The following is a 26,447-nucleotide window of genomic DNA, read 5'->3' as shown; positions in this document are numbered from 1 at the left end:
GTTCTTCAATGGCTTCAAAGCCTATAGCATCCTCTACTGTAAACATAATTTAGAAAGTGAGGATGTATTAGAATACTTGGGTTTTTATATAGCTTTAAAGATATATCTACTAGTGAATACACACACACACACACACACACACACACACATATATATATAATATATATTTAATGGAAATTCCTAGCTTAAGGAAAAAATGATTTCACACAACTGTATCTGCTGGTTGCTTATTGAGGGTCCTAGAAAGAGCTAATCATTACATTTAATGTTTCATCAAAAAGTCTACGTGTGTTCTCTAAGATGCTCATTTTGAAAAGCATATGCATGGCAATTAAATTGTCCCTATTGATATTCTCACCTCCTTTTCAGGTCCATAGCATGGATTGTGTATACCTAAATAGAATTCTTTTCAAAATAGCTCCATGAAAGTTGAATTCTGTTTGACATGTTTGTTTAGGGAAATGTGTTCTTCAGTCTTCTGTGATGAATTGTTCTTGTATTTAACCACATCCAGTTTTAGCAGAGCACACTGCACAGTATTTGTCTCCTAACTGTGTCATCTTCTGCTCCTGTAATTTCAGAGTAATTGCTTTGCTCCCCTCTGAAGCTATTTATACTGAACATTTGCTGTTCTATGTGTTACCCATTCACCTGTACAGAGATAAGAGCAGGCCCAATAAAATGAAATTCATGCAGTTTTTCTCTTTGTTCATTTCCATCACACGGCTAAATAAGACTCTTAATACAAAAGTGATTCTAAAAATTCTCACTAGTTACTTCTTAAATGCCTAGATCAGAGGCAAAATATTTATGATGACTAAAGCAGAGTAACAAAAAAGAAAATAATTGGAAAACTTCAAACCACCCATAGCTTCCTTCAGTATATAAGGAAACATGTTGGGAATATTGGTGTTTGGAAGAAATCCATTCCTGTCTTCCAGTAATGGAGCTGGTATACTGTGTTTCTAAGTGTTCCTACTACGTGCACTTGAGTATGTGCCTTCTGAGGAAAACAAGCACACAGAAGGGAGAGAGAATAACAGTTTGCGTCTTTTGTCTCTGGACCTCTCTGCAGCCTCCCACGCAGTCCTCTTTCAGCCATTCCTTCCTCACGTCCTCACGTCCTCCCGTCTTCCCGTCCTCCTGCCTCCTTGCATTGCTTTTTAAAATTCTTTATTATTTTTCTCACTTGACTCCTCAGATCAGTCTCCCAAGTTATCTTCCTTCCTCCCACTTGAAACAAAGTCTCAGCTTCCATGAAAAGGGTAATTTCTCTATCTTTAGAGTATTTCAGAACAAAAACAGAGGGGCCCTCCCTTCCAAGGGAGGAGTGCAGACTCCTGCTTCCACCACCATGTCTGTTTCATGCTTCTGGGGAAACTCCAGGATTTTGTTTTCCTTTTTTTAAAAGAGAAAAATGTGTGCGATGTAGGTGCAAACGTATTTTTGCACAAACCTACATAGGTATTAACCACTATTTTTGTTTTTTTTCTTAATATTTAATTAGAACTGGCCACAAATAACTTGTAAAATGTACTAGAGCCTTAAGTTTGCATTTCTTTATTACTGGGAAAGCTGTTTACTGAGCGGAATTTACCTGTATTTATGTGAACTACATTTATAATTGAATTGCCCCTTCCCCCTAGATGCGTGAGAGATTTACTTAATTAGCATTGATTCCTTGTCTCAAAGGACTGAGAATTCCAACCAGAGCTTAGGCGTATAAGGTAGTATAAAAGCAATGTTGTTGTGTTTCTAGTTTGGCTAATAAATTGGCTTTAGAGAAATGCATCTTTTCATGACACCTGGGAATAAAGCTTGTGAGTTGCTGATGTTGGACAAGGTTGAAGTTTCACTTTTGTTAAATATTTGTCCCCAGCATAAGATTAAATACCTCCTCAGATCAAGGGAATTTTCCTCCCTCAGCCTTATAAAGTTCTTAGAGGACTTGGAAAGCGTATTATAAAATACAATTTGAAGGTGAAAGGAGAAATAAGCGAGCCTCAGGTCTGAAAACTGGATAGATTATACAATTACTTTAGTTTGCCTATAGAAAATTTTAGTGGAGAGTATTTTTTTCACCTAATATTAGGGTAGCAGAGAGATGCTGAGGTGACTGATATTTCAAGGAGAAAAGCACGTAATTATTATAAATGCATAGCTAGAAATAGAGTTTACACAACCTTAGCCATACAGATTAATCTAACAGATCTTCTCTAATACTAATACAAGAAAGTATTATCGGATCTCTTTAAAAATTTCTGCTAAAACATTTTTTTTCTTATTCAGGTGAAAATTGACTCTGTTTATGTAGAACAGGATAGGTCCCCTTAACTCTCAGATATTCCCCAGTAATCCAAGGATGGGAATTATATCTTTGCCCGTATCTTCACCCAAGGCCAGTGAGATTTAAGAACAACTTCAGATCCTGAATACTGATCAAACTCATCAACTTAGAGTCGAGGCATAAAAATAAAACACCTTTCAAAGAGAGTGTGGTTCACGTTTGGTGTTTATTAAAGGGTATGAGAGAGTCCTAGCTAGGATTCTCAAAGGAAAAAGGACACTGAAAGGAAGGTTTTACTCTTTGAATCATTTGTGATTTTATTTGTTTTTGCAGTGGATCTCTTGAGCCTGTCAGCTGCATGTGATGCCTTGGACCAGCACAACCTCAAGCAAAATGACCAGCCCATGGATATCCTGCAGATTATTAATTGTTTGACCACTATTTATGACCGCCTGGAGCAAGAGCACAACAATTTGGTCAACGTCCCTCTCTGCGTGGATATGTGTCTGAACTGGCTGCTGAATGTTTATGATACGTACGTATGGCATGTTTTTATTTCCCGGGCTCTGTCACAGGAGGCTTAGCGTACAGAATGGTGACAGTGTAATTAGCATTACAACAGGGCCCTAGAAGCTGTGGACCTAATGCTGTTCCTGTGATAAATCATTTTTGCATTTATGACTTGAAAAATATTTTGATAAACTGGGAGTTAAGAGCCAGAACGTAGATTGCTCTCAGATTAGAAAACAAACAAAACCCTGAGATACTCCTTTTTCAAATAGTGGAATGAGTCAACATATAGCCCTTGGTTCTTTCCCTTTCTCGCCCATGGATTTTGGAATTCTTCCATGCACTTCAGGGGTGACTCCCTGTCACTGGCGGCCATGGCTGTGCTCCTGGAGATACTGGCACACCTGTCTCCAGATCAGAATGGTCTTAGCTGATACTTAGGACACTTTTGCAGAGGATTATGAATTGATAGGCCAAACAAAATGAAAACAAGCCCTTAATACAGCAAACTTAGCTCCTCAAACTGAGAACGTTTTTCGTTTTATTTTGTTTTTTAATAAGATTTTATGAAGTTTCAGTTTAGCGCCTGCATTCATCACTCTCTCTTAGAGAACAATTGTTTGTTTGTTTTGGATTGCACACGGGAGATATCCCCAGTTCTGATTATTTTTCTTTTCTTGAGCTTAATGAAGACAATTGAAGAAGGGAGCAGAAGGAATTGGTCTTAATTTTGCCTAAATTCTTCTTAGATCTCAAAATTATTACATGCCTCATTTCACCAATCAAGAACATATTCCCATTTGGAAATCTGGGAAGGTTTTCTGAAAAGAGTTGCATAACAACTATTTTGCCTTTTACCTTTGTTGTAGACTTCTACCACCTTTTTAACTAAAATTTATACCTTTTTTCTTTCTTATTTCGATAAGGTATTGCTTTTTAAAATTTCAGGACCACCTGACTATTACATTCATCATAGTTATCTACCAAGTCCTTGAACATGTCGGATTTCAATTGTGAACTACATTTACATTAGTTTTGATAAGAGTTTGTATTCCGGTTGCCCCTCAAATATATTTTGGCACTGTTTTCTTTGCAGATGACATGTGAATGCATTCTGAATATATAACTTCCTTCTACCTGACTGAAAATTCTTTGGTGACAATTTTAACTCCTTGAAGGCCTGAGTTGCTGTATGAAGTGGATTTCTTAAATTTTGATCTACCTCTTCTTAAGAGGGAAAAAGATAAGAAAATTTTCCGATGATAGGAATTTGGTTAGTCCATTAGTGCCCAGGCTTTCTTTTTGACTGAGGGATTTAATAAATTGTAGTAGCTGAAAGTTGAGCATATTGTTCACCGAAAATAACCACAGTTGGGACCTATCCTTTGTGATTTTGAAGTGCTAATGGGCGAATTATTCTAAAATATTTTCTCCTTTTTCTTTTTACCAATATCTAAGGGCCAGTAGCTTTCTATAATAAAATAAGAAGCCAAAAAACTACTGAAAGACATTTTTTAACTTTAATTTTAGGTTTTGGGGTATTATGTGAAGGTCTGTTACATAGGTAAACTCGTGTCACGGGGGTTTGTTGTACAGATTATTTCATCACTCAGGTATTAACCCATTTATGCCTGGTGTTCCATTATTGGAACACTAAGCTTGTGGGAATTATTCATATCCTAATGCTCAAGGTCATCACCAAGGTCTGATTTTCACAAAAAGTAATTTGCAACCTCCAGCATAAATGGGTTAAGTGCAGTACCCAATAGTTGTCTTTTCTGCTCCTCTCCCTCCTCCCACCCTCCACCCTCAAGACCCCAGTATCTGTTGTTCCCTTCTTTGTGTTCGCGAGTTCTCATCATTAAGCTTCCACTTATAAGTGAGAACATGCAGTATTTACTTTTCTGTTTCTGCATTAGTTTGCTAAGGATAATAGCCTCCAGCTAATCCGTGTTCAAAAGACATGATCTCATTCTTTTTTATAGCTGCATGGTATTCCATGGTGTATATGTACCATATTTTCTTTATCTAATTTGTCATTGATGGGCATTTACATTGATTCCATGTCTTGAAAGACATTTTCTACAAAATGGAAAACTTTTCATTCTTGTTTTTCCTTTTTTTTCCCCATGGATAAAATTAGCTTATTAATAAATTTGTTATGTGGAATGCTTTATTTCAGTTTTCTATATGCAAAGTGAAATAAAAGCAATCCATATTAAAACATTTATAAAGCAGCAGGTTATTTATAAGTTTATTTTTTAGATCATGTATTTGAATGTTGTTTAATAGAGTATGATATTTTTCTTACAGAGATAAACATTTATATTGTATATTATGGGTTATGTGGCCTGAAGTAATTGATTTTCTTTCAATAAGGGGCAATCTGATGAAGATCTGAGCGTTTAAGAGGGCTGAGCAGTTAGTTGCTGGTAATTTTTTTTGGCTTCAATGACCAAAGTAGGTAATTTGCTTTAGTAACCAAAGTAGATTGGTGAAGAGTAGTAATTCTTCTGCTTACCAACTTAAACCAAGGTGGCTTTCCATGGGTGAATAGAATTTGTTTTTCTTAATTTATGTAGAACTTTTGCAGTTCAAATAAGGGTTTTTAGGAATTGAAACTTGGTAGACATTCAGTGGTCAAGTTGGTTGAATTTTCATTGCATTGTAGGTCATCAGTCAAAGAGATAATGAATTTGGAAAAGTTCAAAACAATCTTAATAAAACAGTGGTCAATAGAGTTCACACATCATTGAGTACTTTACTCTTTTATTTTTCCTTTTCAAGGCTTTATTCTTAACTAGAAGTGTTTACCCTCTAGGAAAGTGTCAGTAATTGTTTTCTGGTTTGATTCTTCATAACAGGGGACGAACAGGGAGGATCCGTGTTCTATCTTTTAAAACTGGCATCATTTCCCTGTGTAAAGCACATTTGGAAGACAAGTACAGATGTAAGTCGTGTATACTAACGCTGTATTCTTTTATTAATGTTGGCTAATTACCCTAGTTCTAGATGGGAAATGACGGACTGTTCTTATTTGACAGCAGGTTCCTCATGTAAGATGTGGGAACTGCTTTTAGAGTGTCATAAAATTTGGTTTGTGCCATTCCTTGTCAAACATTAAATTGCAGGCATTTAAGTAGAGAATGAGGATTAGCTTTTCCAGTCCAAGTATTATTTTACATTACATTGACTGTGTCTGAATAAAACACATGTTCCTAGGGGATAAAGTCTGATTTTCTAACCTCCTTCTCTAAGTCGGAAAAATAAGTGTGAAGATTTAATCCCTGCACTTGTCTAGTATTTGGGTTCTTATTTAAAGAATACTATGTGACATTCATGTTCAAGAAACATTGTTTATTTTATAATCATCTTACTGCAAGTTGTACTGACACATCCAATTCCGTGACGTGACTAACATTTTATTATTTGAGAGACAGATAGCTTGCTGTTTCTTAAAGAGTAGATAGGCACCACCCTACAGAATTTCCTTTTGATTACGTATTGGGTTCTTCTTCTTAAAAATTGTAAAACCAAATTAAAAGCAAATGCTAGAGGAGTGATGGTTCAGATGACCAAGTGACCATCCATTCATATTGTGAAAGGCTGCACTTGGTTTTCCCCTTGAAATGCTTAAAAGCAATCTTTTCAGTAGGAATTATAAACCCAGCCTAGCTTGTCTTGTCTCTCTTCCCCTAAGGCCTAGCCACACATGTGAGGAGATGTGCTAAGCTTCAGGACAGGCAGGAGATAAAAGCCACTCTGTGTCCTACTGAGCATTTCTCCTTCAGGAGTAAGCCACAAAATACACAAACCATTTTGGCTCTCACTTTTATGTAGTTTCCACTTGAGTTTTCTCATCCTCAGAACCAGAGAAAAATAACTGAACAGCTTTTGTTAACCATTTTAAAATGTATCTTGGATGAGATGGGATATCTGTGTGCTTTTCTCCTTGAAATATTGTAGTTACTTATAATAAGTTAGGTTTTGAGCTACCGTATATATGGTATAGTAACAGCACATTGTAAATATAATATTAAATTGAATAATTGAGAAAGCTTTGAGCCGGTGTTTCAAATAACTACTAAGAGGGAACCCGTTTTTAGGTTGGTGAAACAAAAATATTAAATTCAAAATGAGATGTTTGAAAGTAACTCATAACTTTGAAAATAAACATCTAGGTATGTATATCAGAGAGAAGATAAAAAGCTGTGCGTACAATCTCAATTTTTAGTGCCATCTTAGGTATCTTGTTAAAACATTTAATTTCCTAGAGTTTAAAGTGTGCTTATGGGTACAGAAAGCTTTCTTGGATTTACTTCTTTTGAGGGGCAATTTCTAGGTGAATATAAGGTATGATTAAAATTTTATATCTGAGAACAAAACATTACATTGCAAGCATTCAGTATGTTCATTCATTCTGTTACATATATTGGGCACCTACTATCCACCGGGTACCGCCATTCTACTCTAGATACTTCTGGCACACAATTGACCAAGATATGGTTCCTTCCCTCAAGGGGATATAATTCTCCTGCCAAAAAAGATAGACACATATTAAATCAATGCCAGCATAACACGATATGAGCTATTAATTAGAAATATGCAGCCAGGCGCAGTAGCTCACACCTGTAATCCCAGCACTTAGGGAGGCCGAGGTAGGCAGATCACTTGAGGTCAGGAGTTCAAGACCAGCCTGGCCATCGTGGTGAAACCCCAGCCTAGCCAACATGGTGAAACTCGTCTCTACTAAAAATAGAAAAATTAGCTGGGTGTGATGGCGTGTGCCTGTAATCCCAGCTACTCAGGAGGCTGAGGCAGGAGAATGGCTTGAACCCGGGAGGCAGAGGTTGCGGTGAGCAGAGATCGCGCCACTGCCCTCCAGCCTGGGCGACAGAGCAAGACTCCGTCTCAGAAAACAACAACAACAACAACAACAAAACTATGCACAGTATCCTGTGGGAACACATACATGATGGACTAGAAGCTCAGTGATCTTATGACTCCATAAAGAAGTCCCAACTGTGGTACATTTTTGAATCTCCGGTGTCCAAAGAGGGTGGTGCTTTGGGCCAGTTATGTGTCTCTTAATGCTAAAACACTTATTTTCTGATGTAGTTACATCCTATATATAATAATTCCCAAGGATTGTGTTCTGGTTTAGAAGAAATTTAAGTGTCGAGGGTACATGTAAGCTTGCGCTTCTTGCAGTGACATAGTTTATGTAAAAGTTGTCGCACTTCATATATATACAGTGATCATTAACTTGATTCATAAAAATAATAAATATCCAGATTAGCACAAATTAGAAGTAACCCCACTCTGTGGAAATATTGGCTACTCTTGAGAATTGCTACTAGGATTGAGTTGGACGTCAGGTTCTGTCGGCATCCATGGGTGCTGTGTTTTGACTGTTGCAATGTTCTTCTTCCTTTGTAGACCTTTTCAAGCAAGTGGCAAGTTCAACAGGATTTTGTGACCAGCGCAGGCTGGGCCTCCTTCTGCATGATTCTATCCAAATTCCAAGGCAGTTGGGTGAAGTTGCATCCTTTGGGGGCAGTAACATTGAGCCAAGTGTCCGGAGCTGCTTCCAATTTGTAAGTTATTCACCTTCTAGGTAACATATTTATTCTTTCATATTTTAGAAATTAATTAAAAAACCCACAGAGCTTCAGTTTCTCATATTAGTTCTTCAGTAGGCAGTAGGCAGTAGGCATGGGATTTGGGATATTTGGAACCTCTGTAGTAAGCAGCTTCTGGAACTCTAGGTTTTGGGAAAGAAGACAGTGCTGAGGAAGGAAGAGAAATCTCCATCTGCAGCAGGGACCCCACAGTTATTGAGGTGCTGGAGGGGAAGAAGTTCAGCAAGGGAGGAAATAAGTCTCTAGCCACAGAAATCCGATGTATATAAGAAAATGGCCTTTGTAGGCGAGTCTCAGCCTCTGAGTCCTTTCTCTAATTCTATCATTATAGCCTCCTTTCAATGGCTGTGGGTAAATTGTTAGCACAGCTATCCTTTTTTTAAAACTGTCCTTTGTAGCTTTGACATTCCCCTATTACTCCAAAGTCTAGAGGTGTATACTCTCTGCTAATGTCCATCACTAACTGAACACACTCTTGTCCATTCTCTTTCCTATCCTGTCCCATTGCTTCTTCTCTGTCGTAGTCAGCGCCCCAGAAACACCCTCTTCTTCCCAAATGCCTGAGCACTCCACTGATAGACATTCGTATTGTTCTAATTTTTTTTCTCTTTTTTTTTTTCTTTTTTGAGTTGGAGTCTCGCTCTGTCACCCAGGCTGGAGTGCAGTGGTGCGATCCCTGCTCACTGCAACCTCCACCTCCCGGGTTCAAGTGATTCTCCTGCCTCAGCCTGCCGAGTAGCTGGGATTACAGGCCCCCACCACCACCCCAAGCTAATTTTTGTATTTTTAGTAGAGACAGGGTTTCACCAGGTTGGCCAGGCTGGTCTCAAACTCCTGACCTCTCAGGTGATCCACCTGCCTCAGCCTCCCAGAGTGCTCGGATTACAGGTGTGAGCCACCGCGCCTGGCCTCTAATTTTTATTAGGTAGATAGTGCTACAATGAACATCCTTATCATTTGGCTTTTATCTTTGAAGCTTTCTTTATAGGATTAATTCGCAGGCGTGTGATTGCCAGACAAAATAATATAAACATTTTTTGTGGCCTTTCTTCAAAAGTTGTTCTAATTGTAACGCTATCAGTATTGAAGGAGTAAGATGCTTTCGGTATCACATTATTCACAGTGTTCTTATGTTTTTGTTTTTGTTTTTTTTCAAGTGCTAAGAGCTGTTTTTCTTATGTAGGGTTTCTCAATCCATCCTAATTCTATTAACAATGGCTGAGATTTACAAAATGGAACTAGCTGTAGAACTAACTGGGTTATATCTGAAGTCTTTGACCACAGACTAGGATGAAACTATAGAAGGCTTCCTGGGCAGAACACTGTGAATATTTAGGTGTTTAAAGCAGTTTGAGTATTTATTTAATAGTTAGTTGGACACATTTACCAGATGCACACATAATAAGTTCATTTATGTAAAGTGGGATATACTGTTTGAATTATTTTGCCAAAATTATGGCAAATTAGTTGTAAATGTAAAATATATGTGGAGAAATAAATGTCTTTTCCTCCTCATACCCAAACCTTCCAAAATGCAGACAGATGATCAATCCAATCAATCATCAAAATGTAGACACAAGTAACTTCCATACAGTGAATATTAATGGCCACAGGCAATCTAGATTCATTTTGATTTTTTAAAATCCAATTATAAAACAACTTGCCATAAACGTGAGTTATTTCCTAATCTTTGGTTGTGTGTTTTTTGTTTGTTTGTTTGTGTTTTTGAGATGGAGTCTCCCTCTGTCGCCCAGGCTGGAGTGCAATGGCGCAATCTTGGTTCACTGCAATCTCCGCCTCCCTGGTTCAAGCAATTCTCGTGCCTCAGCCTCCCGAGTAGCTGGGATTACAGGGTGCCTGCCACCATGGCTGGCTAATTTTTTGTAGAGACAGGGTTTCACCATGTTGGCCAGGCTGAGCTCAAACTCCTGATCTCAGGCAATCAACCTGCCTCGGCCTCCCAAAGTGCTGGGATTATAGGTCCTAATCATTTTTCCCCTTTAGTCAAGTCTCAGTTACTTTTTGAGTTCTAGTGAAACACACACACGTGTTCATATATAGGGATATATAAACATATGTGTGTGTATTGTGACTTGGGTTAAAGGTAAGGCTCAGTGATGGACCCTGCTGCAAAGTAAACTAGGCTGTATTCAGGGCCAGCTGGAGCCTTTGTTTTCTTGCCCGAGTACTGATTCATCAGGAAGCCACCACCATCCTCACTGCAGCCTCTGGCCCTCTTGGATTTGGTTGTCAGGTTAAGCGGTGGCCAAACAGAAGCTCTGCTTTCCCTGGGCTGCCCCCCTTATCAGGAGACCAACCTATTCCATTTCTGCCTGCTGCATCCTTTTGCTTGATAACCTCCTACTCCCCTAAGCCCATGTCTCTGGTTTGGTTACATTTCTGTCTCTGTAATAACAACTCTGTATTCTCAGTCTCAAAGCTTTGAATTCAGTCCATCCTTGCATATTTATTGAATGCCTCCTGGTTGGCCAGCCAGTCTCCAAGCTCTTTGAAATGTGAAATGTGTTTTGTTTTGTTTTCAGAAGGGGTCTAACTTCGTCACCCAGGCTGGAGTGCAGTGGCACGATCACAGCCCATTGCAGCCTCGACCTCTGGGCTCAAGTGATCCTCCCACCTCAGTCTCCTGAGTAGCTGGGACTACAGGCATGGACCACCACGCCTGGCAATTTTTTTATTTTTGTGTGTGTGTGTGTGTGTGTGTGTGTGTGTTTGTGCGTGTGTGTGTGTAGACAGGGTCTCTCACCATGTTGCCTAGGCTGGTCTCGAGCTCTCGGGCTCAAGCTGTCCACCCACCTCAGCCTCCCAAAATGCTGGGAGTACAGGCGTGAGGCAGGGCATCCAGCCTTGAAATGTTTTCTATGAGACTGGGGGGAAATCAGTCAAGATATGAATGGTGGTAACAGGTGGCTTTTGATTTTCTCTGTACTATTTTTATTTTCTGAGTTTTCTTCTTTCAACATTTATAATTAGAAAAAAAATTAGTAAAGTGCTGCCTCTTTTTTTAGGGAAAGAAACATGTTGTGTTTGATGGCTTTCCATTGCCATTCTTACACTGTTTCCAGGCCTTCTCATCATTGCGCTGGCTTCCTAGCAAGCCTCCACTTCACACTCCAGTCCTTTTCATTGATCTTATTGCCCTCATACTAGTTTTAGAGAAAAGCATTTGCCATATGATGCCGTCCTTGAAAATGTCAGTATCTTTCTGTTGTCTACTGAACAAATCCTAATTCCTCCATGTAACTTACAGACCTTTCCTAATCTGGTTTCATAACCACCCATAGTTTGCTTTCACTATCATGAAACAGCTTCTCCTTACCATTTGTACCTGTTATGCTTATAAATAATATTGTTACCATTGCTACTGACAAAACTTTGTTCACATGAATTCTCTCATTTAATCCTCACCAAGTCTTTGAGGGGAACAGAATAGCCAGGCTTTGGAGATTTTGCTTTTATTATTGTTTAAGTGGATGAATAATTTATCTGTGCCCTTAAAGTCCCTCAGCTGGTGGAAGGGTTTGATTCCTAGTCCAGTATGCCCACCGCCACGTTTACTACCTCATTCCCAAATATGCAGTTTCTGATACTTCTGCTCTCCAGCTTCCCGAGGCCAAACAACAGCTACTTTTCCTGAGTCCTGGATGGAATAAGAAAAGGTATAACAAGACAGGGGACCTTGAGGGGGAAGAGGAATGAGTTTGAAGTGCTGGCAAATTGAGTATTTCTAATCAGATGCTAGTAAATTCCGTATGTATGGTGAGGCTTACATTACTTAGATTTGGGGAGCCTCTCAGCGTTTTAGCAATTTGCAATCAGGTTGAATGGATCCATTGTAAATACTTAGGAATCCCCGTCCTGGCCCTGGCATGCTTTTCCTCGGCCAGGTGCACTGGCGATCACCTTGCCTTTCATTGTGCAATGTGCATAACAAATACAATGTTTGCTGTAGGGAAAGATAACAGGAGTGAAAATGTCCTCTGCCCTTTGTTTGAAGTATAGGACCTTGAGAATGAGGCTGGGCAGGCTCCTTCAGCAAGCTTGTGCTCAAAGGCTGCTATTTCTACCAGCCTGAGGTAAACGGTAATAAAGTACTTGTTTGTCCTACAAATGCATTCCTTGCATCGCAGATTTTATTTCCTTTGATTTCTTGTCACCAACTGGAAACCTTACTTTGTTTCAAGTTGGTACAGTTAGAAAGGTACTGAATCTTCTGATTCAGACAAGGGCCCAGTAGTGGCAAGAAGAGAGGTACATTTTTATGTGCCACACTCTCTGGATTATCTATTAAAGGTTTTCTCATATCCCTCCCCACTAACCACTTAGAAAAGGAAATCACCTATCAGGTCTAAATGAAAAATTTTGCTTCTTTAAAAATCACTATAGGTCTTCCAAGGAATTATCCATTAAGCCAGGAAATGAAGTCACATCCACGGATATGAAAAAGGAATAGTCACTATAAATTTGTGGCTTTGACAGTGGTATCTTCGTAGATACTAAATGAGGCAACAGGATATGTTTCCACATTAATAGCATATTGCAGTCAACACATTTACTGGGAAATTGACTCATTTTGGTAGTGATAGAAGTAAAGTTTTACAACGAGTTTGTTTAAGAGATACAGCTGTAATTAATATATTGCCAGCTTGTTCCTTTCTCATATTCCATGGAAACAGCCCTGTTGAGAGATTAGATTGATCTTTATGACCTTAGTAAGGCCAAGCCTGCCCTGGCAGTGAGTCACATAGACTGCCTGAAGGAACCTTGAGGATTTTCTGCACCTCTCCTTTTGCAGATGAGAAAACAGGCCCAGAGTGGCACAATGAATCTAGTCTACATCATGCAATTTATATCATGTTATGGCTTCAACCAGTTCGGAGACTAGATTGAAATAACAGAGTGTTCATGTGTCAATGTGATCCCCTATATGAATTTTAGATTGTAATAGAATGAGATAGATAAATAAACACCCCTACTCCAAAACACATACATGCACACACACACATCTTTATTGAAAATACTCTCATCCCAACATAGCTGTTTAGTCTATCTTCAAATAAAACCAAATATCACTTTTAGGTGGGAAAACTTTATACAGTCATGTGCTGAAGAATGACGTTTTGGTCAATGACAGGCCATATATACTATGGTGGTCCCATAAGATCAATGTAAGAAGAGATTATAATGGAACTGAAGAATTCGTATTACTTTGTGACATTGTAGCCATTGTAACATCATAGCACAAAGAATTATTTCACAAACCTGCACTGCCAGTCATTTAACAGGTAAAAAAGTATGTTTTAAAATATTTTTAATTATTATGGACACATAATAGTACTTGTTTATGGGTTACATGTGGTATTTTGATACAAGCGTACAATGTGTAGGGTAACACAATCAGAGTAATTGGGGTGTCCATCATCTCAAACATTCATCATTTCTCTTTTAGGAACATTCCCATTCCACTCTTTTAGTTACTTTGAAATATACAATAAATTATTGTTGCCATGCATGGTAGCATGCACCAGTAGCACCAGCTTTTCAGGAGGCTGAGGTGGGAGGATCACTTGGGCCCAGGAGTTCAAGGCTGTAATGCACAACAGTTGCACCTGTGAATAGTCACTACACTCCAACATGGACAGCATAGTGAGACCCTACCTGTAAAAAGATTTAAAAATATATTGATTACTATAGTGACCTTATTGTGCTACCAAACACTAGATCATACTTCTTCTTACTGTATTTTTGTACCCATTAACCATCCCTTCTTTATCCCCCGATCTTCACTACTTTTCCCAGACTCTGGTAGTCATGATTTTACTCTATCTCCATGAGTTCCATTTTTTTTTTTTTAGCTCCCACACATGAGTGAGAACATGGGATACTTGTCTTTCTGTGTGTGGCTAATGTCACTTAACATAATGTCTTCCGGTTCCATACATGTTGCTGCAAATAATGGGATTTCATTTTTTATGGCTGAATAATAGTCCATTATGTGTTTATAGCACATTTTCTTTATGCATTCATCCACTGATGGGCGCTTAGGTTGATTCTATATCTTGGCCATTGTGAACAATGCTGCAGTGAACATGGGAGTGCAGATATCTTTTTGTGGTTTTGATTTTGTAGTATCTTCAGTAAACATTTTAAGGACTTTATTGTTTAGATAGCATCAAGCATACCAACTTTATATTCAATGTGCTTCACCTATGTGAGCTGGTGTGGCAATCTGTTTATTTTACATCTGTTTTCTGCCTCCTGTTGTACTTAGTATTCAAAATGAATAAGTTGCTTTTCCATCTATCTTCTGAATTTATTCGTATGACAAAAATGAATACCATCTATGCACAGTTGTTATAATGTAGAATGATATGAAAATGAGAATAAATTACAGTCTCAACTGTTGAGAACAAGTATTTCTCTGTGTTAGAAACATTCCCAATTCCACTCTTTTCGCTATTTTGAAATATACAATGTATTATTGTTGCCATGCATGGTGGCGTGCCCCTGTAGTCCCAGCTACTCAGGAGACTGAAGTGGGAGGATCAGTAACGCATAAATGATAAAGCATTCCAGAATATCTGGAGTAGTGACTGGCAGAGTGGTAAAGTGCATGGGCTTTGAAACCAAAGTGTGCCTGAGTCCAAATCTCAGCTCTGCTATTTGCTGGCTGTGTGACTGTGGACACATTTCTTTTTTTTGTTTGTTTTTTGAGACGGAGTCTCGCTCTTTCACCCAGGCTGGAGTGCAGTGGTGCGATCTCGGCTCACTGCAGGCTCCGCCCCCCGGGGTTCACGCCATTCTCCTGCCTCAGCCTCCCACGTAGCTGGGACTACAGGCGCCCGCCACCTCGCCCGGCTAATTTTTTGTATTTTTTAGTAGAGACGGGGTTTCACCGTGTTAGCCAGGATGGTCTCGATCTCCTGACCTCGTGATCCGCCTGCCTCGGCCTCCCAAAGTGCTGGGATTACAGGCGTGAGCCACCGCGCCCGGCCTTGGACACATTTCTTAACCTTCCTGGCCCCTGAACTCTTGGAGGTGGTTGTGAGGATTAAATGAACCAATAGAAGCAAAGCACGTAAGAGCTGTGGTGGATACATAGAAGGTGCCCAGTGAATGTTAGCTATGATTATCTAAAGTGTGTTGTGGCATGAAAATATCCTGCCAATGTTAACAATTGCTTTTATCTATAACAAAACATGTCTGTGGATTGCATTTTAGAGATTCTAGAGATTCTGTTTCTCTGCAAATGTTAAAATGCCATACCAGGAGACTTTTGGCTGGTTAGACAGCATTCCCCAGGTCAACTGATTACTTTTGTTGTTGTTGTTGTTGTTGTTGTTGTTGTTTTTTGAGACAGACTCTCACTCTGTTGCCAGGCTGGAGTCCAGTGGTGCCATCTCGGCGCACTGCAACCTCTGCCTCCCAGGTTCAAGTGATTCTCCTGCCTCAGCCTCCCAAGTAGCTGGGACGACAGGCGCACACCACCATGCCCAGCTAATTTTTGTATTTTTAATAGAGACGAGGTTTCACCATGTTGGCCAGGATGGTCTCAATCTCTTGACCTTGTGATCTGCGCACCTCGACCTCCCAAAGTGCTGAGATTACAGGCATGAGCCATCGCACCTGGCCGATTCCATTTTATTAATAGATTTTCCATCTTGAAACTAACTCCTAAAAACCCTACTTCTCTCAGGTTTCCTTTGGCTTTTTGTTTATTAATCAGACTGTGGGCCCTTTGGTTCCATAGACATTCTTTTTACACCCCTTTTGGACGGATGAATACTCACTAGTAACTAAGTAATTAGTAAGAGTTACTACAATTTGGTATTTATAAAGAGGTGGCCTTTCCCAGAATTGAAGGTAGACCCTGATAGTCCAATCAGCCTTCCACAGAGCTAGCTGGCTGCCATGAAAAGCTGAGATATCACCGACCTCTTACTGGGCCTGCTCATGAACAGTTAGTTAAAATTCCTGCAATTTTCAGAAAAGACCCTTATCAGAGTATTACCAGCATTGTCTTAAGTTTAATATTGGTTTCCAGTTGTTATTTTTAAAAATTATAAGCTACCGTGGGTTAAGCTTTATGATGATCTGTTTCAGTGGTTTGTTTGATTAACTTCTCTATTGGAGTAATGGATGTTTTCTTCACCAGAAGTTCGAAGATAGGTTTGTGTTGTAGTTGAAACCTGTTTTATTTATACACTTATTGCTAAGGAAAAGCACATGTCATTTTGTTTCCCATCTTCATCCTTCTAAAGTAGCACTTTATTGTTATGACCAAATCTTCCTTCCTTCCTGTCACCCTGTGTTTTCCTTCCTTCCTTCCTTCCTTCCTTCCTTCCTTCCTTCCTTCCTTCCTTCCTTCCCACCCTCCCTCCTGCCTCTCTTCCTTTCCTCTCCTTTCTTTCTCTTTCTTTTCTCTTTTCTTTATTTCGTTCTCTCCCTCCCTCCCTCTCTCTCTCTTTCTCCTTCCCTCCTTCCTTCCATTTCTATCACCCCTAAAATTCCCTCATGCTTTATCATCTCACTAAGTCCTAATCTCTGGAAACCACAGCTCTGTTTTCTGTTCCTATAATTTTGCCTTTTCCTGAACTGGATTTTAAAGGATTGTAGGAGGCAGTAGTGGAAGAGCTAACTTTATATCTTGTTCTTTTACATAATGCGCCCTGATCCACACTTGGGAAAGTATATTCCATGGTACCTATAGACAGATACATGTGCTTTACCATGTATATGTGAAACTTTTCTAATTTAACTTTCCTGTTAAATTAGAACTCTGTAGCATAAATTAATACTGTTGAGTATACTTAGGGATTTGCATAGATTTAAAATTGTGCATATGTTCCCTGGGGCCATGGTGTTAATTGGTTTATTAGTCAGGTGGAGTGGAGAGCCTGAGGTCAGGACAGTTGTCCTTGAACATGGAAATGAAGAGTGGATAATCACCATGTGTTATTGTTTGGGCTGATTATATCTTTAATGAGTGATTCAGAGTCCTGATTAATATTTAGAGCAGTGACTGCTGGCCTCCTACCTGCTCATTATCTTCAGAACTTTAAATAAAATACTTGATTTCTACCCAAGATGGTAGTTATGGGAAGCCTTTTACTTCTTCTTGTCTCACAAAGACAACTCTTGACCTCTCAATCCTTAAACAAAAAATTCTGCACATGTGGGGACTCTTAAGCTCATTTTCATGGCTGGAGATTCACATTTAGGGATCTAGGAAAAGCACATCTAGGCAGAGTAGATGAGGAGATGCTTTAAGAACCGTGACAAGGACAGGAAGGAAATCAATTTTGCGTTAGGTTTGTATTTTTAGAGAAAACGAATCCTGGGGAACTTTTCACACTCATTGCTATTGACATTAATACCACTGTCCTGTCCCTTTCACAGTTACTAAAGTCACTCTTGCCCACCCTCCTGCCTTGCCCGCAACCCCTTCCCATGAAGGAGTGACTTGGGAGAAATAACAGTTTTCAACCAATGTTTTATTTTGGAAACGTTTCGACCACAAAGAAGAGTTGAAAGGATAGTCTGAAGAACACTCATCTGTGTCATAAATCTGTTCAATCCATGGTTGCTTTTCGCTCTACTTACCTCTTGCACCCTCTCAGCTCTGTTTATGTATCTGTCTGTCTGTGTGCATACACACACAAACACATTTTCCCCCATGCCATTTAAAAGTAAAGGAGCATCACAACATAAACCCCTAAACACTTCACCATTTTCTTAAAGGATGCCATTCTCTAACATAACTGCAATGCTATCATTACACACAAATTTAACAGCAATCCAGTAATACCCTCTGATATGCAGTCCACACTGAAATTTCCCCAGTGCCGCAGAATTGTTCCTTAGAGCCACTGTTTTCTTCCAGCATCTAGTCAAGGTTTTTGTCTGTCATGTCTCTCTACCTTCATTTAGTTTTGAACAGTCTCCTAGCATTTTTTTTTTCCTTTCATGACATTGACTTGTTTGGTAGGGGGACAGAGTCTCGCTCTGTCACCCAGGCTGGAGTGCAGTGGCGCGATCTTGGCTCACTGCAACCTCTGCCTCCCGAGTTCATGTGACTCTCCACCTCAGCCTCACGAGTAGCTGGAATTACAGGCATGCACCACCACACCCGGCTGATTTTTGTATTTTTAGTAGAGATGGGGTTTCACCATGTTGGCCTGGCTGGTCTTGAACTCCTGACCTCAGGTGATCCACCTGCCTCGACCTCCCAAAGTACTGGAATTACAGGTATGAGCCACCACGCCAGGCTGACGTTGACATTTTTGAAGAGTTCAGACCAGTTCTCTTGAAGAATATCCCATACTCTGGGCTTTTCTGATGGTTTCCTTGTGATTAGATTAATGTTAACATTTTTTGGCCAAAAGACGATAAGATGATGCTCTTTACCTACCACTGTATCACAATCTGGAAGAACAGAATGTTACTTTGTTCCTATCGGTATCACTAAGAATGTTAAGGTAGTGTCTACCAGATACTTTCCTTGTAAAATATCCTTTTCCCTTTGTAATTAGAAAGTAATTTTTTGATATTTTGACATAATATCCGTTCCTTAACCTTTTACTCTGTGGTTTTAGCATTTATGGATGATCCTTGTCTAATTCAGTTATAATATTGGTGGTTGCATAATAGTGGTTTTCTAATTCTACCATACTTTCTGCATGTATTAGACCACTTTCTTACGTAAAAAAGAGCTTCTACCTCTCCCCCATCTATTCGTGAATATCACTGGGGACATCCAAGGTGGTTCTGAGTGTACAAAGAATGATACCTCTCTTTACTGAACTGCCATTGGATACTATTTTTGTCTTGGAATTGTTTAAAATGGCAGTGTATAGAATTGAAAGTCCTTTCTCCAGAGAGCAACATAAACATGTGTCTAATAAATACATTTCCATATTAACCAGCTCTTTTATGGGAACAACACATTGACATAATTAAAACATGTAACATGAAAACTGTGCTGAATTGAGAAGCTCATAGAGTTTTGTTTCTTTTTTTTCCTTTTTGCCGCTTCAATATATATGGACCCGCACCTGTCAGTCCAGGTAGCTCATACGTGCCGTAGCATCTAAGGGTATGAGGGACATGTAATGCTGAAAAGAAGGGGGAAAGGAGGTGATCAGATGAGATATAAGTATGCATTTATCAGTGTTGTGGGGTATTCACTTGCACCTTCCATTGGCTCTTGCAGCCATGTTATCGGCATATAATTCAGTTGAAGATTTATATTCACCTGGACATTGTCCTAAGTGGGCCTTGCTTACTTAGCTATCAGACTCAAGTACTTTCAAACAAATTAAAGATTCAAAAGATTTTGGGGATCACCCTGCTTTTTCCCATAGGAAATCACTTTTGTCCTGTCTTTTTAAGACACTTTTAAGCATATATTTCAGTATTAAAATCATAGATAATCTTAAGCTGTTTCCTTAACCTCTTTGGGCCTTTTCTTATCTGTAACATAAAGTTAAAACAGGTTATTATAAAAGTTACTTATCCCTAAGTTTCTTTGATTCTGTGCTAAATGTTATAAAGGCCGAAAGGGAAATGGATTATTGTACTTATTTCAAAGCTTGGCCATGATCAGCAAAGTCTTACCTGATCTTCTGGGTAACAACTCTTGTAACAGAGCTATACGATATAGAAAACAGTCTTGTACATAGAATGTGGCATTTCACATGAGACCAACTGTTCTCTGAGTGGAAACACACACTAAGAGCAAGATGTGAAAAACCACTGTGTACAACCTCATATAAATGATCCCTTGTGTCCCTACACTATAGTTTCCTCAGTAACTCAAAGGTAAAACCCAAGTGTACCTTGTGTCTAAGAGGATCAAAATGTCACCTTCCTTCTGTTTTATTTGTTACATGCAGGTTTTGTATAGTTTTAAAGAGTTTTTTTTATCACTCATTTGATTTTCATAAAAATTGGGATTGTTTGGAAGAAGAGTCATTAATATTCTTTACAACTTGTTCTTGTTCCTCCTTTTATGTTCTTTGCTGGTGCAGACTTCTCTCTTATGTAAAATATTCCACTGATGCCCTTGGTAGATTTAGAGGTTGTTAAAGAAATTGTAATAACAGATCAGGGAACAGTCAGGGACCAGTCAGGGACTGCCTGTCCTATACTGTCTGACCCTGACTAACCATTTTCCTTGTAGTTTTAAATCTTTGTGTACAGACTGTAATTCAAAAAACAATTTTTATAAATTTAAATTGAGCAAATCTTTCCAAATGCTAAGGCTTTTTATAACGAGGGCTAGAAAAGTTGAGCTGTCAGCTATTAATGCCATTACCTATTAACAGTGGCAATGACACTGAAATGATTTTTTGGATTTGTGAAGGGAACATGTTACTAATGAAAATAGCAAATGAAAATGGCCACTGTATTAGTCCGTTTTCATGCTGCTGATAAAGGCATACCTGAGACTGGGCAATTTACAAAAGAGAGAGGGTCATTGGACTTACAGTTCCACATGGCTGGGGAGGCCTCACAATCATGGCAGAAGGCAAGGAGGAGCAAGTCACAACTTACGTGGATGGCAGCAGGCAAAAAAAGAGCTTGTGCAGAGAAACTCCCGTTTTTAAAACCATCAGATAGCGTGAGACTCGTTCACTATCACGAGAACGGTGCAGGAAAGACCAACCCCCATAAGTCAATCACCTCCCACCAGGCTCCTCCCATGACGCATGGGAATTGTGGGAGTTATAATTCAAGATGAGATTTGGGTGGAGACACAGCCAAATCATATCAGCCACAAAGGAGAGATTACCCTTTTTAAAAATCTGTGGTTTGCCCACAATGTTTTCCATAAATTTACCTTTTTCTGTCAATAAAACTGTTTAGAAATTCTATTTATGGATATGTATGTATTTAATATTTGCATATTTAGTTCTTATTTTTTCTCTAAATGGTTATGACCTGTACTAAGTAAAATCAAAACATACACACACACACACACACACACACACACACACACACACACACGTTGTACTGGCATACCTGCTTTACCTTGCTTGGGATAATTATTTGCCATGATTAAATAAATAAATTTCTGCAACTGTTTATCCTGGAATACACTGCATAGAGTTGTCAGTTTGAGAAGCAACTTGATTTCAAATCTGAGTCTACAATTTTAGCATGCTTCCTTGTGACTTCTAGTTTGGGGCTTTTAATTTCCTTTTTGCTCTCTCTACCCTCAGTTTATGAGCCAGTATGGCATTTCGGCAGTTGAATAGGCCTATCGTAGCCTCCCAATTTCTGTGTTGTAGAGGATAGTTGCCGGCTTATTAAATGCCCTGCAGGATTCTCAGGGAAGTCTGTTTAGTGAATAGTGATGAATCAATGTTGATTTCTTAGTTTTGACAAGTGAACCATATGGTTATGTAAGATGTTAACATTGGGGCAGGGTTTCTCAACCTTGGTGCTACTGATGCTTTGGCCCGAATCATTCTAGTTCTTTGTTGTGGGAAGCTGCCCTGTGTACTGCTGGCTGTTTTGCAGAATCCTGGCCTCTATCTACTAAATGCTAGTAGCAACCCCCCCCTCCCCCGCCGAGTTGTGACAACCCAAAATGTCTCCCGTAAAAGATACCAGGATGAAATCACTTTTTGTCAGTCCCAAACTAACTAGAGCCAGGACAGCATGAAAGGAGGAGGGTTCATGGGTTACATGCCTGAGATAAAGACTGTCTCAAGGACTTTCTAAAATCGCCCCACAAGAAATTCCTCTGTTAGGACTGCAGCAGTGCACATAAGATGCTCTCAAAAGAACATCTGCCCAATAATGGCATCTCCACTAATAAACTGACACCAGTTCTGGCGTTGAGCATCTGAAACGAACTGTGTTTCCAAGCAGCTTATGTAAACTTGTGCTTTTACCAATAAAAGTTTCCCTCTACCGTCTCCTCTTCAGATGCATCTTGGGTTGTAATCCTCATTTCTAATTCCAAAATAAATTCAACATGTTTGGAGATGTTTTTCTCTGATGTTTTTTGGTCGACACTCCAAACATTGTTATATTTCCTCTGGGGTACGGCATCATTTCTGGTTGAGAACCACCGACCTAGAGAAAAGCTCTCTGCCTGTGCAATTCCTTTCAAGGGCCCCAAGTGTGAATTTTGTGTATACCTATATTTTAAGCCAGATCATTCTGTACATACCTTCTAAGTCCAGATGAAGTCTGTTAGCCTTTTATGTGTGATACCATCACATAGAAACCAACATAAGGACATTTACTTTAATCTATAAAGTCAATTTTGGACAGTTTGAGAAAGTAACTTATTTTGTCTTCTACTCTTTACAAAATCTTTATAAGTGTATGTTTTTGCTCTTCAGGATGACTAGGCAGGTTTTTAAAATTCTGACTTCATACAGATTTTATAATCTTCCTTTTATTTCTTGTGATCATATTGCAGTTGAATTCCCACCCACTGTTCAATTCAGCAGATTTTAACAGAGTCCAGAAGTATAGTTCCTGTCTTTAATTAATCTGCAATTTAGGAAAGAAATTAAGGACGTATCGTTATGGATTGTTCCAGGATGGTAGTTTCTTGTTATCTGAGAATTACTGGGCACAGGCTCTTGCCCAATGTTTACTTCTCTATATAGAGTTGACCTTTGAAAAACATAGATTTGAACTGTGTGGGTCCACTTATAAGTGGATTGTTTTCAACCAAATGCGTATCAAAAATACAGTATTCAAGAGATGTGAAACCTGCGGATATAGGTTCAGCTGGGCCTACTGTGGGACTTGAGTATGCGTGGATTTTGCTGTATCTCAACAGCCCCGTGGGAGTGGGGCTTCAGGGGGCCAGGAAGCAACCCCTGGCATATACTGAGGGATGACTATACTAATTATTGTAGTTTATTAAGTATTCACATGGTTTTCACAAACCTCACAATTGAAATGCCAACTGCCTTCTCCTAAAAATACAACGTATATGTTTATGGGAGCTGGGATGCAGGGCTTGCTGAGAAATACTTAATTGCATTTCTTCTGTAGCCATGAATTAATTTTATTACCTTGAGAGAAAAATGAGTATTCAGGTGGACCTCCTGGCAGGCAGTTGGCCCATCAGTGTCCAAGGATTTATGGAAAGCACAACATCAAAGAAATCCAAAAGTTATTCGGAACCCCAGCAACTCTCCTACCTCCAAACTTGCCATGTAATGCCCTTTGAACTTATTATATTGATAGTTAAATCCCTTTGCTAGAAATTCCAGATATTGAGAATTCTTCAACTGTCTTTATACCTTGTTATATTTGTATAAAGGTGACATTTGTATGAAGCCACCCTCCAGTGTGCTGTAACAGGGCAATAGTAATGACAACTGATTCCTTCCCCTAGCTTTTATGTTACGGATAGTTGCTGGCAGGTGAGGACCAACAGAAAAAGAGGAGAAACCCAACGTAATTCCAAACTGTGACTATCATAATGGAAGGAGCTGTGGTAGCTTTGCTTTTTGTGTGTGCATGACATAGAAGGGGAAAATGGAATTATTGCCAAAACAACAGCAAAAGCAAAACAAAACAAAGCCAACAAACAACAAAACCCAGGGCTAAATGACCTTTCCAAGAGATTTTGCTTGGATGGCTTGAAACTGGTGTGTAGGGATGAGGACAAGGTCACCCTTGATACTGAGAGGGGATTATATCTGAGACTTATATGTATCTCAGCAAATAATGGTACTGACAAAGATTATCTCAGTCCAATGAATGCCATCATACTTATCTTTTGACCTTAATAACTTCCTGCTATTCCAATCTATCCCTATTTTTTTTTTCTGGAATGATTGAAATGTAATTTTAGCTGGGTTTAATTCTAGTTCTGTTAGGTCTTTACAGAAGCTTGCCTGGTTTTTAATTCTTTCCTTCTTTATTGCCAGACAAAAGGAGAGGGAATATACCACTAGGATACAGAATAGTTTGTCATAAAAATGAAAGATTGAAACAGAATGAGAATGTGAATCCCCATACCTTGTCTTCAGTGCTGTCAGTTGGCATAGGTGAGCAGTTTTAAAAGAGCCAACATGATGGATCTTGCATCTTAGGGGCTAGAAAGAAATTTGAGAATGTTCAACCTTTAAGCACAGAAGAATCTATAGTATTTTGAAAGATTAGAACATTCTACAGCCTCCCTTGGTAATTCACACTAATGCTTTAACAACTTTCAGCATCAGGAGATTCTTCCGTATGAGCTACAGCCTAAATTCTTCATGCTGCTTAAGTCTGTTTCTTCTTGTTCTGTCCTCAGTGGAGAGATCGAACAGCTGGTCACAGGCCCCTATGCGAGAGCCATTCACATCATTGAAAACTGTTATTAAATCACCCCTTCAGCAGTCACTCTTTCTTGCTTGTTCCTCTCTTTCTCTCTCTCTCTCAGAGAATCTGAGAAGATTCCAGAGCTGATTAACATGTTTCTTTACTGATGACCTTCTCAGCTTTTAATATGTTAACATGCACTAAGAATTTTAAGAGGCAGATATAATGTGCAATGTTTCTTCAACTAATTTGACCTTCTCATGAAGCATTTTGCTGGACGATTGATCTGCTGGACATACTGGGAAACACTGACTCAGAGATTTTAGTTGAGTAGGAACCCTATGTGAGCCTACGGTACAGAACAAAAGAAAGTAATCCAGTTACACTGTCCGGAGAAATAGAGGTACATTCTCAGCAATCATATTTGAAGAATAGTTTTCTAAATGACAGTGGCAAACTAAGCCGTGTCATATGAAGAGGAAGTAAAAAGAATAGGAATGAAGAGGCATGGACAGAAAAGACAGCTCTGGTAAAATATTTCAAGGGTTGTTCAAAGACCAAGAACTTCTGGGTTGCTGGTCAGATGGATAATAATAATGACAATAACAATAGCAAATATGGTTCTTGCTATGTGTCAGACACGGTTCCAATTGCCTGTCATTTGTTGACTCATCGTAAAATAACTCTATGAGGGAGGCACTATTAATATTTCCACTTTGTAGCAGAGAAAAATTAAGACACAGAGAGATAAAGTTATTTTCCTAAGGTCACACAGCCAGTGAGTGGTGAACTCCAGTGGTTTAACTCTGGAACTTCTACTCCTATATACTGTGCTGATGGATTTCAGCTCAATGTGATGAAGCACGTTTGACAGGGGTATCTGGACATAGGTGTTCAAGATCACCTTCTAAGGATGTTTCCTAGCTCTCTCACATGGGTGGTGTAGTGGCTGTAAGCACACACTGGCATGGGTAAGAGTTTGGACTCGATGAATGCTGAGTTTGGACTCAATGAATCCTGAAAGTCTTACGGCTCTGTGGTGCCATGCCAAAAGGATGAATTGACTTGCATGATCTTTTTCATTTTTAGATTCCATAATTCTTTATAAACAGTTTTTTCCACAAAGTACCTCTGTGATGGAACTCTACACAGAGAAAAGTGCTCAGCAACAGCTTTTTAAAATTTAACTTTTAAGTTCAGGGGTACCTGTCTAGGTTACTTACGAGGTAAACTTGTGTCATGGGGGTTTGTTGTACAGATTATTTTGTCACCCAACTATTAAGCCTAATACCCATTAGTTATTTTCCTGATCTTCTCCCTCCTCCCACCCTCCATCCTCTGATAAGCCAGAGTGTCTGTTGTTCCCCACTATCTGCCCATGTGTTCTCATCATTTAACTCCCACTTATAAGTGAAAACATGCAATACTTGGTTTTCTGTTCCTGCATTAGTTTGCTAAGGATAATGGCCTCCAGCTCCATCCATGTTTCTGCAGAGAACACGATCTCATACTTTTTTCTGGCTCCATAGTATTCCAGGGTGTATATGTACCACATTTTCTTTATTCAGTCTACCATTGGTGGGCATTTAGATTGATTCTAGGTCTTTGGTAAACAGTAGCATTTGATCAGAAGTTTGAACTGATACCATTTTGCAGCTAGGAATCCAAAGTTAAACAGTTTATTATAGTGTTGCTAAATTTAGAGT

General features: G+C 39.2%; 1 protein-coding gene across 9 annotated transcripts in view; it reads left to right on the top strand.

Annotated features, from left to right (window-relative positions):
- The window catches only part of DMD (dystrophin), a 2,284,432-nt gene that overhangs the window by 2,190,273 nt on the left and 67,712 nt on the right, over positions 1-26,447 (top strand). For all 9 annotated transcript variants that reach the window (XM_063634262.1, XM_063634265.1, XM_063634264.1 and 6 more), the window contains 3 exons: positions 2,621-2,822; positions 5,662-5,747; positions 8,237-8,394. In XM_063634262.1, coding sequence (XP_063490332.1) covers positions 2,621-2,822; positions 5,662-5,747; positions 8,237-8,394 — 446 coding nt within the window. The remainder of the gene's footprint in view (positions 1-2,620; positions 2,823-5,661; positions 5,748-8,236; positions 8,395-26,447) is intronic.

Source organism: Symphalangus syndactylus, chromosome X (assembly GCF_028878055.3).
Source record: "Symphalangus syndactylus isolate Jambi chromosome X, NHGRI_mSymSyn1-v2.1_pri, whole genome shotgun sequence".
Taxonomy (NCBI): domain Eukaryota; kingdom Metazoa; phylum Chordata; class Mammalia; order Primates; family Hylobatidae; genus Symphalangus; species Symphalangus syndactylus.
This window is presented reverse-complemented; position numbering and strand designations above follow the sequence as displayed.